Genomic DNA, 13,916 nt, shown 5'->3' with positions numbered 1-13,916 from the left:
GAGAACTACATGTAGCATGGCACTGCTGGAACACTGGGGCAAATGCAGCAATAAGGTTTAGACAGGCAGGCAGGGGCAGATGTAAACACAGCACACTGGCTGGGGAGTGTGCAATGTACTCAGCTGACTGGGGTGGGGGCACTGAGGGGCTTGATATCACATGGTCAGAAGTGAGTGTTCGGCGGTTATCAGGGCTGCAGTGTGGGAACTAACAGAAGAGAAACAAGACCAGACAAAGGGACCCAGCTGGGGGCCAAGGAGACAGAGAAGAGCTGAGTGCAGACAGTTCTGGAAGGGTTGGAAAAGAGGAAATGGTTTAAACAGTCCAAATAACCCCTATTTAAAAAAATTACTTTTCGAAGTACTTATGTGTCTGATACCTACGTGTGTGCGTAGAATACTACATTATCAGTAGTTTAACTGTTCTTTGAGAGTACATGGGACACAGTTAAAAACAGTATGTTAAACTCTGTCACTGAGACTCACCTGATAAAGTGCGTGGAACTTCCCCCTGAGCAGAAATGTTGACCTGGGGCATGTCCATAGCCACAAAATTGTCTACTTGGAATCCCAGCTTATATTCAACCTGTAAAATGGAGAAATAAACAAACTGGATCCATCATAACAGAAAAGGCACCAACAGCTTGACCTCACTGATTTAGGTCATTAACTAATGAATGCACGAGCCTTTCATAAGAACAAATAATCTAGCTATTTTTTAAAAAGTCCAAATTGTCAGAAACAGTGCTAGGAATGTTCCTTTTGTTTTAAACAGTTGGAAGAAACCAAGCCAGGGAAGTTGAATATATGCAAAGTAGCTAGAGTGGGAATCCAGCTCAGCTGCGTCTGATTCTAAGACTTTTCCCCACCAGACTGCATTGCCTCTTACATGACCCATTAGATTACTGTCTTGGGGGTGTGTTTATTTTTTTCTTCCAGTTTTATTGAGATATAATTGACATATATCACTATATAAGTTTAAAACGGTTACAGCATAATGGTTTGACTTACATACATGATGAAATGTTTATCACCATAAGTTTAGGGAACATCTATCATCTCATATAGATACAAAATTAAAGAAATAGAAAAAAATTTTTCCTTGTGATAAGAACTCTTAGAATTTACTCTCTTAACAATGTTCATATATAACATACAGCATTGTTAATTCTATTTATAAGGTTGCACATTATATCCCTAGCACTTATTTATCTTATAACTGGAAGTTTGTAGTACCTTTTCATTGCCTGCATCCAATTCCCCCTGCCCACCTCCTCTGGTAACCACAAATCTGATCTCTTTTTCTATGTGTTTGTTTGTATGTTTGTTTGTTTTTGAAGTATAAGTGACCTACAACACTATATTAGTTCCATTTATGCAACAGTGATTTTTTTCCTATACATTTCAAAATGATCACCAAAATAAGTCTAGTTACAATACGTCACCACAAAGATATTGTTTAGTTATTGACTATACTCCCCACACTGTAAATTTCATATCCTTGACTCTTATTTTGCAACTGGAAGTCTGCACCTCTTAATCTCCCTCACCTATCTCTTTCGTCCCCCTCTACCCTAACTCCTCTGGTAACCATCTGCTTGTCCTCTGTAGTTATGACTCGGTTTCTGTCTTGTTATGTTTGTGCATTTGTTCCTAGGAATTTTCAATTGGATAAAAATTCAATCCAGTAAGCCACCCTCTGTTTCATGCTCAGAACAGTACCCCAACTCTCCTGTACAATCTGCCATCTAGGATTCAGAAATTCTGCTGAGGACCACAGCCACTGACAGAGAAGCCCTGGAGAGGCAGATAGATATGAAGAGCCAAGGGGCTGAGATGTATAATTTACAGACCATGACTAGTCACCAATGTCTTCTCTATTTGATAAAAGCCAAGCTCTGAGGGCCTGCATGTGACTGGGATGAAGGTCTATTCTACAGACCCACTCACCTCACAAGCAGATTCCAAGGTACAAATTTCTCATAGAATATCTAAGCCACATTCTCTAGTCCAGCTTTCACCACTGAGAAAGTTTATGTTTGGATGCCCATCTAACCTCTGGATCTATTTCTCAAGTGATTCAGAATCAGGAAAGGAAGAGGGGTGACTAGGAAGATGTCCTGGGAACACCAATATTCTCTATCAATACCTGGCCTACACAGGTGGCTCAACAGAACCAATCAGCATCAATCAATAAATATATCCTGTTGCTAGAGAGATGTTCATGAAAGAAAGAGTTCAAAGTGCAAAGCAACAGGTGAAATTCAGAATGGCTGCCACCTTCAAGACCTTCAGTGAGGCCTTATATTTCACACTACTCTTTGTCCTGCCCTTGGGGACTCAATAAGAATGGTACCCCTCTCCCATTCAGTGGTCACAAGGGCTTTTTGGTGGAGGCTGGGACTGGCAGAAGCCAAAGGGCAGTGGGTTAGGAAAACAGTAGTAGAAAAGAGGTCCAAGAAACCGTTCTTCAAGAAACTTAACTAGGAAGAATGTAATCAGGTAATGGTGGGGAGCAGGGCTGGGGGTGGGTGGTGGGGTAGATTTCAAAGCCCTTCTTTCTTCTTTTTTCAATGGAAGATACTCAAACATGTTTATATGCTAATGAAAAAAACCAACAAAAAAAGGACTTAACAAAGAGGAAACAGGGAAAGAGTAATCTTCCAGATTATAAAAGAAAGGATGGACACCTGAGTATTAACTGGGTCAGGAGGTGTTTAAACCATGGATAAGAAGGGCTCAATCCAATGACTGTAACTTCCCCTCTGGGTTTCTCTTTTCACACGCTACTTGAAAGTCCCAGAACGCTGTAGGGAGTATGCAAATATTAAAGTATTGCTTTACAGTTAAGATAGGTATACAAACAATTGTTGAAGGCTGTATTCGGTAAGTGCCACGTTCACAACAAAGGGTATGTTCTTGCTGCTGCACATCAGTGACTTAGTGGCACCTTGGCTAGAAGTGTTCCCTCTCATCTTAGCAGGCCGAAATACCATCACTACCACCAGGGGGTGAGAGAGAGCTGCAGCCCAGAAAGTCTGGGCCCAGAATGGGCAGGCTTTCCCAGCAACACTCATTGACTAACATTAAGAGAATGCATTGACTATATCCCTATATCCATGCTACCTCTAAACAGGGCAATACATGAAGGGCAAGTGCATGAAAAAAAAATTAAGCACAGTCAGCAAGAACTGGATTAGAACCATGAGACTGTGTGACCATTAGGTAAATTACTAACTTTTCCGAGTTTCAGTTTTTATAAAATGAGGCTAGTATAACCATATTATGAGGATCAAATAATTAAGATGACACACCTGTCAGTCTGGCACAGGTCCCCTTTAATAAACGCAGACCCCAGTGGCATCAGCAATCATTCCAGAGTAGCTACCCTAGGCCCTGCTGCACTTCCCCGTAAGCACCAGCCTACTGACCCCAGAGATTCTGACACAAGCTTTCCTATGCCCTGCCAAGAACAATACTGCTGCCCTTCTGTTTTGTCCCCCATCTTGGGAACGCCACTATTCTAAACAGCCTCCCATACTCTCAGCCTCTTCACAAGTGTCTTCCCCACCTTCTCCCCCAGACTGGCTTTCCTAACCCTCAACCCTCAGGGCCTAGACAGTAGGGTCAGCATTCTTTCAGAATCATTAGGTCCTACACACCCCTTCCTCATGCAAAACCCCCTATACTCTGAAGCTCCCAACTTCTACTCATAACGGCTATTTCTCACGCCAACATCATCAGTGACACACAGGGACTCTGCAGAGGCCTGGGCGCTTGGCTCACTCTGTCTCCTGCCATCTTCCTGATGGCTTCAATATTAACATTCAGTATTCCTATGTACTGAAGAATTGCCCCATAACCAAAACAAATGCAAAAATCCCACTCTATCAAAGATCCCATCATAACATCTGATTCCTATAAAACCGGTTCTTTGTCTCCAACACTCTGATTCAACCAACATTTATGAAGCACATTTGTAAGCCAAGGGCTATGCTCATAGTTGGGATGCAATAGCCAGTAAAGCTATTTCCATCCTCTCCAGTCTAGCTAGTGACCTGGTTTCACTTTCCCACAGACTGTGCCCCAAAGAAGACTAGTTACCGACACAGTCGTATTGCCATCAGGACTCTGACCACCTCTCACTCTACTTCTGCTGCCCAGCACTGCTGGGGGAAATCACACCTGGAAGAGAAAGTTGCTACGACACAAAGATGATCCCCAGCTTCAGGGTAGGCCGTTAATCCTGCTCAGCAATCCCTTCCCCACTCACCCCTCTCTCCTTAGTCTTCTCACTCCAAATCTCACAGGATCCACAGCTTCACCACCTGCTGCCCTCCCCAATTCCCTTCTCTCGGACAATGCTCTTGTCCCCTGCGGCTGGCACACAGGAACCCCCTTTCTGCCTTTCTTTTCAGCTCCAGGCAGATCTGTTTAGAACACTCAATCTTTGCGCACCAGTCCCAAGGAGAGACCTGTTCTCCTCTCCAAATGATAAATCCTTCTCTCCTAGTATACTAGCTCTAGCCCACTTCACCACTGATGGGATTTTGTATCATCAACTCATCTCTCTCACTCTCCTATATCTTCATTTTCTCCCATATGCCCAATTACCTACTAGACATATCTACCTAATAATCTTACAGCTCTCAAATGTGGCAGATTCAAAACCAAGCTTATTATGCTTCCCCACACTTGCTGTCTCCTTTATTCTAGGTCTCAGTTATTGCAAGCAGAGGCACAGCTAGCCAGGGACCAGAACCCCTGGGGCAGCAGATAAAGCCAGCGGCAAACAGGGTCAAAGGCCTCATCTGCAGTGCTGAGGGCGGGAACAAGACTAGCTCTGGAGAGTCTCAGTGCAGCCAGGGGGTGGGGGCGGAGAAGGGCAGGAGGGAAAGAAGTAAGCTTGTGAGTGGAGCTGGGTAGAGTCAGGGGCATGGAGAGAGGTGGTGAATGGGCTGAGTAAGATTTCTGAAAAGCCCAAACCTTTGGCCAAGAGCAGCCTGGAACACTAAGAAGCGTGAAAGCACCATGCCTGTCCTTTGCTTCCTCCCTTTTTGATGCTCTCTGCCTAAACGTGAAAGGCATTCCAAAGCAGTTCTCTTCTCCCTCTGGAACCTTCAGAATATAAAATTTTAAATTGCAGTTTCTGGGGTTAGAAACTGCCAATTATTAAAGGCCAGCTTTTTCCTATTTTGGCATGTATCGCTCTATATCGAATCTCACTTGCCAATGATCCTTTGAAGAAACAGATCTGCTCTAAAGCTAACATTTATAATCTACTGGAACAAAGGAAATCTGAACAGCAGTTGTTTATCAGAAAAAAGAATGAGCCAAAATACTTCAGAAAAGAAACTAGAGAAAATATAAATATTTGAATAAGCTAAGAAATAAACATTTTTGGTAATCTTCCCTTACTTGGAAACAAATGGCAATTGCAAAGAGGCAGCTGCTGAGTAAAGCCACTTCCTTTTGGAACGCAGTACAGATTTAAAGTGAATACACTTGCCTACAGCCAAATAGGCTTTTAATTCCTCTGCAATTACCAGAAGTGCTGCATTTCTCATAGAAACCCCACTCTGCAGGCGATACAGCAGGCTGAGCCCCAGGGCTGCTGTAGGAACTCTGGACAAGTTCCCTGCAGACCCTCCTGACAATGATGAATTCCTGAAACCAGATATCAGCTATGGGATGGGAGTGAGTGGGGATTGTATTCTGCTACATTTTGGTACATTTTTGCCTTTCAGCTATCTAAAATATCTACTGACACTTAACAGATGCAGTTCCATGTTTTTTTCTGGATATTGGAGAATGTACTGGAATACAGAAGAAACTAATTATTTCTTAAAGCCACCAGTAGTCTTTTTTTTTTTTCTTTTTGAGTGTGTGGCCTTGTGAAAGACAAGCAACACCAGAGTTCTCATCCCATCTGGAAATGCAATTAACCCATCATATTTACCAACCACTCACTAAGGCAGTATGACACAATGTCATGAATAAGACACAGCTCCAGCCTCTGAGAAGACCACAACCTGTTTGGCAAGATAAAACAGAATCAGGTATACACTGGAGAACACTATTATCAAAAGCTCTGATGTGTTAAAACTAATGTTAAAATATCTACAATGTGAAGTGAAATACCAAGAAGCCTGGAGATCTCTGGAAGCAAATACCTCATCTTCTGGCAATTCTTAAAAAGCAAGAACTACAAAGTGCTGGAGCCTGGGAGCCATGGCCCTCCTTCTGAAAGTTCCTGATTGCATCCCAGAGCCAACATGATCAGGTGAAGAACTCTCCAACATGTCTCTCCAAGCCCCTTGCATGATTTTCCCATTTCAAAAAAATACACACACACACACCCAGGTGCTTATCTATGCACAGACTATCTTTAGAAGGGGAGAGTAGAATCAGGTAACAGTGGTTGCCAATGGAAGGGGAACTAGGTGGCTAGATTGCTTGGGGATGGTACTAGGAAGGTGTAGGGGATTTATTTTTCACTGTATACCCCTATGCCTTTTGCATTTTGTACCATATGCATAAATGAAATACTCAAAAGATTAACTTTTAGGGCTTCCCTGGTGGCGCAGTGGTTGAGTCCGCCTGCCGATGCAGGGGACACGGGTTCGTGCCCCGGTCCGGGAAGATCCCACATGCCGTGGAGCGGCTGCGCCCGTGAGCCACGGCCCCTGAGACTGCACATCCAGAGCCTGTGCTCCACAACGGGAGAGGCCACAACAGTGAGAGGCCCGCGGACGGCAAAAACAAAAACAAAAAAAAGATTAACTTTTAAAATAGACAAACTTCAATTAAACAACTGTGCTAAAATCACCGAAGAGATTATGACCTAAAACTGGAATTAGGAGCTGCAATGGAAGCCAAACCTGAAATTAGATTTAACGTACACACGTTCCTTAGTTTTTTACTATAAAACATTTTAAGATATAACATGATTAGCACTTTCCTCTCAATTCTTACACCTGCTACAGATGAACTGTGAGATAAGTTTAGCTATATATTCAAACTATGAATTCCATTCATTTTTCCAAATTTACAACTTTATTCAGAGTGAAATATCTGGAAAATCCCAGATGTGCAACTAGTTTGTCAACTAGCTTGTCAAGTGTACCCAACCTATGTTTTCACATTTCTAGATACAGGAATCCACCACTCCTAAAGCAGCACATTCTAACTTTGAAAAGCTCTAACTGTTCAGAAGTTCCCCATTTGTTGAGCTGTGCCCTGTGGCTTCTACCTGTGCATCTCTTCCATAGTCGGTTAAGGAATACCTGTAACTAACTACCAGGTGCTACACCAGGCACAAGGAACACAGAAAAGGACAAAAAGAGGTTCCTAGCCTTAACATGCTCAGCACCTTGGAAGGAGACAGACAAGAAAATCAACTACTAAAATATTCTTAGAGTATGATAAGGGCTATGAGGGAGGAAAGAGAAGGTCACTGTGGGTACAGAAAAGGGCACCTGACATAGATGAAATAGAGGTGACACCAAGTGTAAGTTTTGAGATAAAAAGAGTTAATGAGGTAAAAAATGAGGAAAGGGCATTTCTAGCAGAGTAAACAGCAGCAATGTAACAGGGTACAGGGCATTCCAGAAATTGCCAGGACCCCCCCCCAAAAAAATGGCAGTAAACAATTAGCAGGAGGGCAGGCAGAAAAAGAAAAGGCAGGGATGAGATCATGAAGGCTCCCTAAGAAACAGAACTTTATTCTGATGGCAACCGAGAGCCCTAGGACTGCTTTGCGGGGAGTACAGCAAGAGGTCAGTCCAGAGGCAAGATCAGTTAGAAGACTATTTCTGTATCTAGTTAAGAAACAATGAAAGCCCAAACTAAGGATGAGGCATTAGTCTCGAGAGAGATAGGAAACGAATTTAAGGTGTAATTATGAGCGAGAATAATCTGGACTGGGAAGGTGAAGGAGGAGTCGAGGATCCCTTCTAGGCTTCTGGCCTCGACGTGTAAATAAATGTGATGGCCTCCAACAAGTCAGGGAGTTTCTGCCTTACGAGGACTATCATACCAGCAAGAGCAGTCCAAATGTGCATTAATGATGGTATTTAATACCCGCCACAGAAGTAGTTTAGAAATGATGCTCTACAAGATAATGTGAAGAACATGAAAGTACAAAAGAGCTATACCAAGGCTCCTCCTAATCCAACACGTACCCGCGCCAACACTGCTTCCCGTTCAAACATATATATTCATCTGAGCCCCTTCTTCTATCTGCTCTCCTCCACTCCAATTTCCTCCTTGTGACAGGCTCCTAAAACTCCTCAGGCACCCACTATCAGCAGTCAGACCCCTGAAACTCACTCCAAGTGAAAAAAAAAAAAAAATTAGTGTATATTTTTTAAAATGAATGAAAATAGAATGTTTAATTCTGTTCAATTCTAACTGCCACATCCCACACTGCCTTTTTATTCATAAGTCACTACTCATACACTTGCCCAGAAAATATTCTCATGGTATATCAGCATTTTTTTCCCCAAGTGGGCCCAGAAACAATCACATCCTATTCAAAGTCAGCAGCTTACCCAGAATAGAATCTCTACTATTTCATTAGATTTTTCACTATTTTAAAATATATGTATTTTTTGTTTTCGTATTCATCAACATTAAAGATAGGAAAAGTAACAAAGGACTAACCATCAATTTTTTGAAGAATATAAAAAGCTTCTCTTCCTGAAAGATTCACAGAAACGATGGATCTCAGAGTTGCAAGGGAACTTAAAATTTAAGACTGCCACTCCACAATGTTTAAATTCCTTCTACAGCACTACCACCAAATGGCTACCCAGTGCAGATCACCTCTTCCAGTAAGAGGAAACAATCACACTGTCTAAAAGTGAAACCTAGTTCTAAACACAGGTGCAAAAATTAGTGGTTGAAAGGGTGTTGCGTTATGGGATTTTAATATATAATTTCAAATTATTTCCCCACGATTACCTGTTCATTATAAAGGAGAGAACTTTACAGTGGAGAAACCTGGTGAACTGTGTGATCACAGTTAACATCAACAGTAAGGGGACAAATTGACATCGTGTGCATTGTGGAGGACAGCAATGCTGTAGTGTTACCACCCAGGAGACATTCCGGAATCTAACCGTAAGGAAACCTCAGACAACTCAAAATGAGGGACAGTCCACTGGCCTGTATGTTCCTAAATGTCAAAGTCAAGAAACACAAAGAAAGGCCACAGGAGAAAAAAGGGCTATAAAGAACATGATTGGGATAACTGATGAAATATGAGTTCTGTAGATTAGATAATAGTATTGTTTTAATATTAAGTTCCTAACCCTGTTCTTAGAAAATAGACACTGATATATTTAGGAGTAAAGGGACACAATGCATGCAATTCACTTGCACACAGTTCAACGGAAAAAAGTATGTGTGCATGAGTGTGGGGAGAATGAGCGAATGAATGATAAAGTAAGTAAATGGAGCAAACCAGTAACAATTAGTGAACCTGGGTAAAGGATACTCTTTGAGAATTCTTTGTACTGTTCTTATAATTTTCTCTATGTTTGAAATTATATCAAAATTAAAAGTTACCCGCCCCAAATAATAATGTCACACAATGTTATATAAGAATGCTGAAAAATGTGTTAGCTGTTTCATTGAAGAGTCCAGGTGTCTACCCATTCAAACTAACAGACCATAGATTAAAATGTCTCAGGTGAACCTTTTCTGAATTACCTATATCATTTATGCTGGCACTTCAGTATATCCAAGTTACCGTCTACCATATGTTCTTAGCTCACATGAAATTTCTCCCTCTGTTTTTGTAGATTTCACCCTAAAGCGATCTATCCACTCCTAAAAGAACACCCCCCTATTTGGATACCCCAAGGCAGTAATGTTGGACAGTTGAGGTGCTCTAGACAGCAAGGCACATATGCTTTACCCAGGATCCAAGCTAATTCAACTTTAATCACAGCATTCCTGCAGCTACGTTTTAATGCATTTATGTGTATGTGTGTACGTTTCTCTAATGTACATGTGAGTATATATAATAATGTGGACATATGCATATTTATATAATCATTTTTACTTATCTGACTGGCAAACAAATATACTTAAATATTTAGTATTAAATGGTGAACTGAAAGAAGCACTCTTATTCACTTTGTAAGGAATGTTGGCTTATTGGTACCATCTTGAGAGAGGGAAGGGAGAACGAATTTGGCGATATCAATCAAAATTTTAATCATGCACAGTCTCTGACCCAGTCATTTCACTTCCGGGTCACAACGTACTACTCAGAAATAATGCCAAAAGTACACAAAAATTTCTTAACAAATTAAGATGTTCTTAATGTATGTATACATACATACTCATAAACATTCACACACATACATATTTTTTGTTTCTATATTCATCAATAATAAAGTTAGAAACAGCAACAAAAGATGAACTACCAATTGTTTTTACCATGGATTTTGCCTGCCAAATGAAGTGAAGAAACTATTTGTAATAGTGAAAGGAAACATTGTTTGAAACAGTAAAATGCTATTAAAAATCCATGCATCGGGCTTCCCTGGTGGCGCAGTGGTTGAGAGTCTGCCTGCCGATGCAGGGGACACGGGTTCGTGCCCCAGTCCGGGAAGATCCTACATGCCGCGGAGCAGCTGGGCCCGTGAGCCATGGCCGCTGAGCCTGTGCGTCCGGAGCCTGTGCTCCGCAACGGGAGAGACCACAACAGTGAGAGGCCCACGTACCGCAAAAAAAAAAAAAAAAAAAAAAAAAAAAATCCATGCATCAATGAGGCACTTAACAAATAACAATACATTGTACATCCATAAGATATCATATTATAGAGCCATTAAAGAGACTGAGTTAAATCGGAAAGTAGAGAAATGGAAAGATGCCAAGACATAGTATCAGGTAGGGGGGAAACTGTACAACACATGTGTTAGAAAATCCCCTTTTTGTTTAAAAAGGAAAAAGAAATGAGCTTTGAAGTATACCAAATTATAAACAATGATTACTTCTTGGTACAGAGGTACAAAGTCTTAACAGTTCTTAAAACAATTCTATAATATTTGAATTTTCCCAATAACTATTATTGTTTTCTAAGTAAGACAAAAACAGATCTATATTAAACTGATCAAACTTAAATGACCTGCAACAAATATAAGGACAAATACCACTTTATAATAATTTTAAAATAAACTGTACAGTAGGTATTCTTATTTGTTTTTAGTAGCAAAAACTATTTTTATTTCCCAAATAAAACCCTACTCAGAAGCTTATATATAATGCTGCCAAAAGAAACTGAAGTTGATCGGGGGAGGTGGGTTCTACATTCAGCCTCTCTCTCTCTGACCTAAGAGAAAACTTATCATGTTAGAGGAGCCCAGACAGTCAGAAGAAATGTGAAGAATTCAGGAACAAGCAAACCAGGCAAGAGGTTCGTCATAGTTACACACAGGTGCATACGTCTGCTGTACGTGACTTTTACCACTTCTCCATAAATGGGAGAACTATATCCAATACCTCAAACATGTCTGAAACACCCAACTTACAAATTCCCCCACCCCTCACTCATATCACTTCTTCATAACAGTAACAGCATAGTCATTAACGGGTCCAGCTGTCCCCTCTTCAAGCTAGAGCTACATCCCTATTTGAAAAGCTTGAAAAGATGTAAGTGTTCTGCCATAAGTTAGTCACATAAATGATGACTACCTTCATTTTCAAGGATTTGAGAAAGTCTAGAGGACTAGGCTCAAGATTTAAAATAGAAATCTGAAAAGATCCAGTACTGCTACAGCCCACCACCCACTGACCCCCTTGTGTGGTTGGCAGCCCATTCCTCAGATACAGTCCTTGCCTCAGCCTCTGGGCCTGGGTGGTCCTGTCCTGGCATCTTTGGTTGACCGCTCTCTTACCTTGGACTTTGCATGCCAAGTGAAGTGCAGGAAATTTGTCTCGCTGGGTACTAACAGGTTAAAGGATAGGGCGTAGTGACTAATAAGATCATTTCTCACATAATAAAGTTCTGCATCAAGACCTAGAAAAAAAATAGGGAAAAAAATTAAACGCCCATAATACCCTCAAAAGCATTAACCATCAGTATTTCAAATACTGATTATTATAAAAATAACACTGATGTACAAATGCACATCACAAACATATCCCACATGTGCTGCCTTACAAAGTAGGAAGAACACGGGATTTCATCATCGCCAACAAGGATTAAGAAACTGAGACTCAGGACAATTAAGTGGTCCTCCAGCTAAGCACAGGGGTGCTGGAGCCACAACTCTGGGAGCCACGCTGTCTTCCGAGAACCACCAATGTGATACACTTCCTTTTGGAAACAGACCTTCTCAGAGAAATGCCTACAAACAAAAGCCCCTTAACCCCACATAACTGATGAGGATTTAGGAAGAGAGATAGGCACCTGGGTGAAAATATTAGTGTGAACCAAGGCCTCAAGACCCCAGCCAGAGATGACCTCGGCTTCTGTCAGTACGACGCACTGGCTGCTTGGACGGCATGTTACCAAGGTACACTCACACCACTGCCACACAGACACATGTCCTCTTCCCAATCTGAACTACAAGGTGGAGAACACCATACTTCTCGTATTCTTGGGACAGTCCTCTGCACAAAGCAGATGCTCAGTAAACACTTGTTAGACAAGTTAGAACTGCAGATAAAAAGAGAAATAATCGAGATGCCTGAGAAATGTTGGAGATTTCAAATCTCACTCATTGCCATATCACTTTCTTGCCCAAGGTCACATCCAACCTCAAACACACATCACATTTCTCAATTTTGTGATACCCCTTCTTAAAATAAAAATTTTAAAGGCAAAATTTAATCACCATCTTGAGTGGAAAACCAGTAATTATTGTGACAAAATACAAGGTAACCAAAAATAATAATAATAAATCAATTAAAAGGAAAACAAAACATTACTAAATGCTAAATACTGTGGCCTACACCAAGGCAGTGAGCCTGAGCCCAGCTCATTGTTTACAAAAAGGGAGGAAGGGAATAATACCAAGTGTTTGAGAGAGGTAAAGAATCAGAAGTTTTCTCTATGATAACCCAAAAGAACTTTAAGAATGAAAGCAGGGAGTAAGTTCTCTCAATTGATTTACTGTTATTAAAAGTTGTGACCAGGTGTCCCTCTAGTAATGCATGACACATATTCCACACATAGGAGGGAAAAAGGTACAGGGGAGGCCAACTGAAATGTAAATTTCATACTTACTGAGCCTTATACCATGAGTCTAAAACACCTTGTGGTATGCAAAGAGGTCAAGGTGAGGCTCTCACACCTCCTAAGATACAGATATAGAAATGAATAACTCTGTTATAGGCCTTTCTCCTGTAAAATTAGTTTTCTCATTTCTGAACTGACTCTAATACAATCATTAATTCAGAAATGAGATTTGAGGCTTACATAGGGGAAAGTTGCTGCACTGGTTGAGCAGTGCTGCTTTATTGATCCTATAGAGGAAACCAAATGCAATGAGAGAAAGTTAGAGGTCTTCTGCAAAAGGCTCTCCCTGCCAGCAAAACAGGAAGTGCTAGCAAACAACTGGGGAGGGAGGACTGGTGGGGCTGGAGAAAGGAGGGTAGGGGAAAGAAAGTAAGAAGGTGGGAGAGAGGTAGGAGGGAAATGCAACAAGAAAACTGGGTACAAAGAAGGCCATCAGCAAGCACAATAACTGTAAATAGCTTAAATTTTGCTTGTTTTTAAAAATGTTTTTTTACTCTAGTCTAGATTGATGCTGTTCATAAGAGACATACAATACCTAGAACAAAATTTTAAAATATATGCCAGGTTAAAAGGGGGAGAAAAACAAAGAAGTAAATATGGCAGTACTGACATGAGACAAATTAGAACTTAAGGTAGAAAGACTTTATATTAATAAATTCAT

At 41.1% G+C, this 13,916-nt stretch overlaps 1 protein-coding gene across 2 annotated transcripts in view; it reads right to left on the bottom strand.

Moving 5' to 3' along the window:
* The window catches only part of RYK (receptor like tyrosine kinase), a 94,683-nt gene that overhangs the window by 52,822 nt on the left and 27,945 nt on the right, over positions 1–13,916 (bottom strand). Inside the window, exons 2-3 of one of the 2 annotated variants that reach the window (XM_029213963.1) lie at positions 11,910–12,031; positions 487–586 (exon numbers count right to left, since the gene is read on the bottom strand). In XM_029213963.1, the coding sequence (XP_029069796.1) occupies positions 487–544 (58 nt within the window). In that variant the 5' untranslated portion in view covers positions 545–586; positions 11,910–12,031. Of the gene's footprint in view, positions 1–486; positions 587–11,909; positions 12,080–13,916 lie in introns of those variants that run through there. The other variant, XM_029213962.1, reaches the window with a different exon arrangement.

The sequence above is a fragment of the Monodon monoceros genome, unplaced genomic scaffold (assembly GCF_005190385.1).
Source record: "Monodon monoceros isolate NGI ecotype Baffin Bay Population unplaced genomic scaffold, NGI_Narwhal_1 Super_Scaffold_11, whole genome shotgun sequence".
In the NCBI taxonomy this organism is placed as follows: domain Eukaryota; kingdom Metazoa; phylum Chordata; class Mammalia; order Artiodactyla; family Monodontidae; genus Monodon; species Monodon monoceros.
The sequence above is the reverse complement of the archived record's forward strand: the minus strand, read 5'-3'. Positions and strand labels throughout refer to the sequence as shown.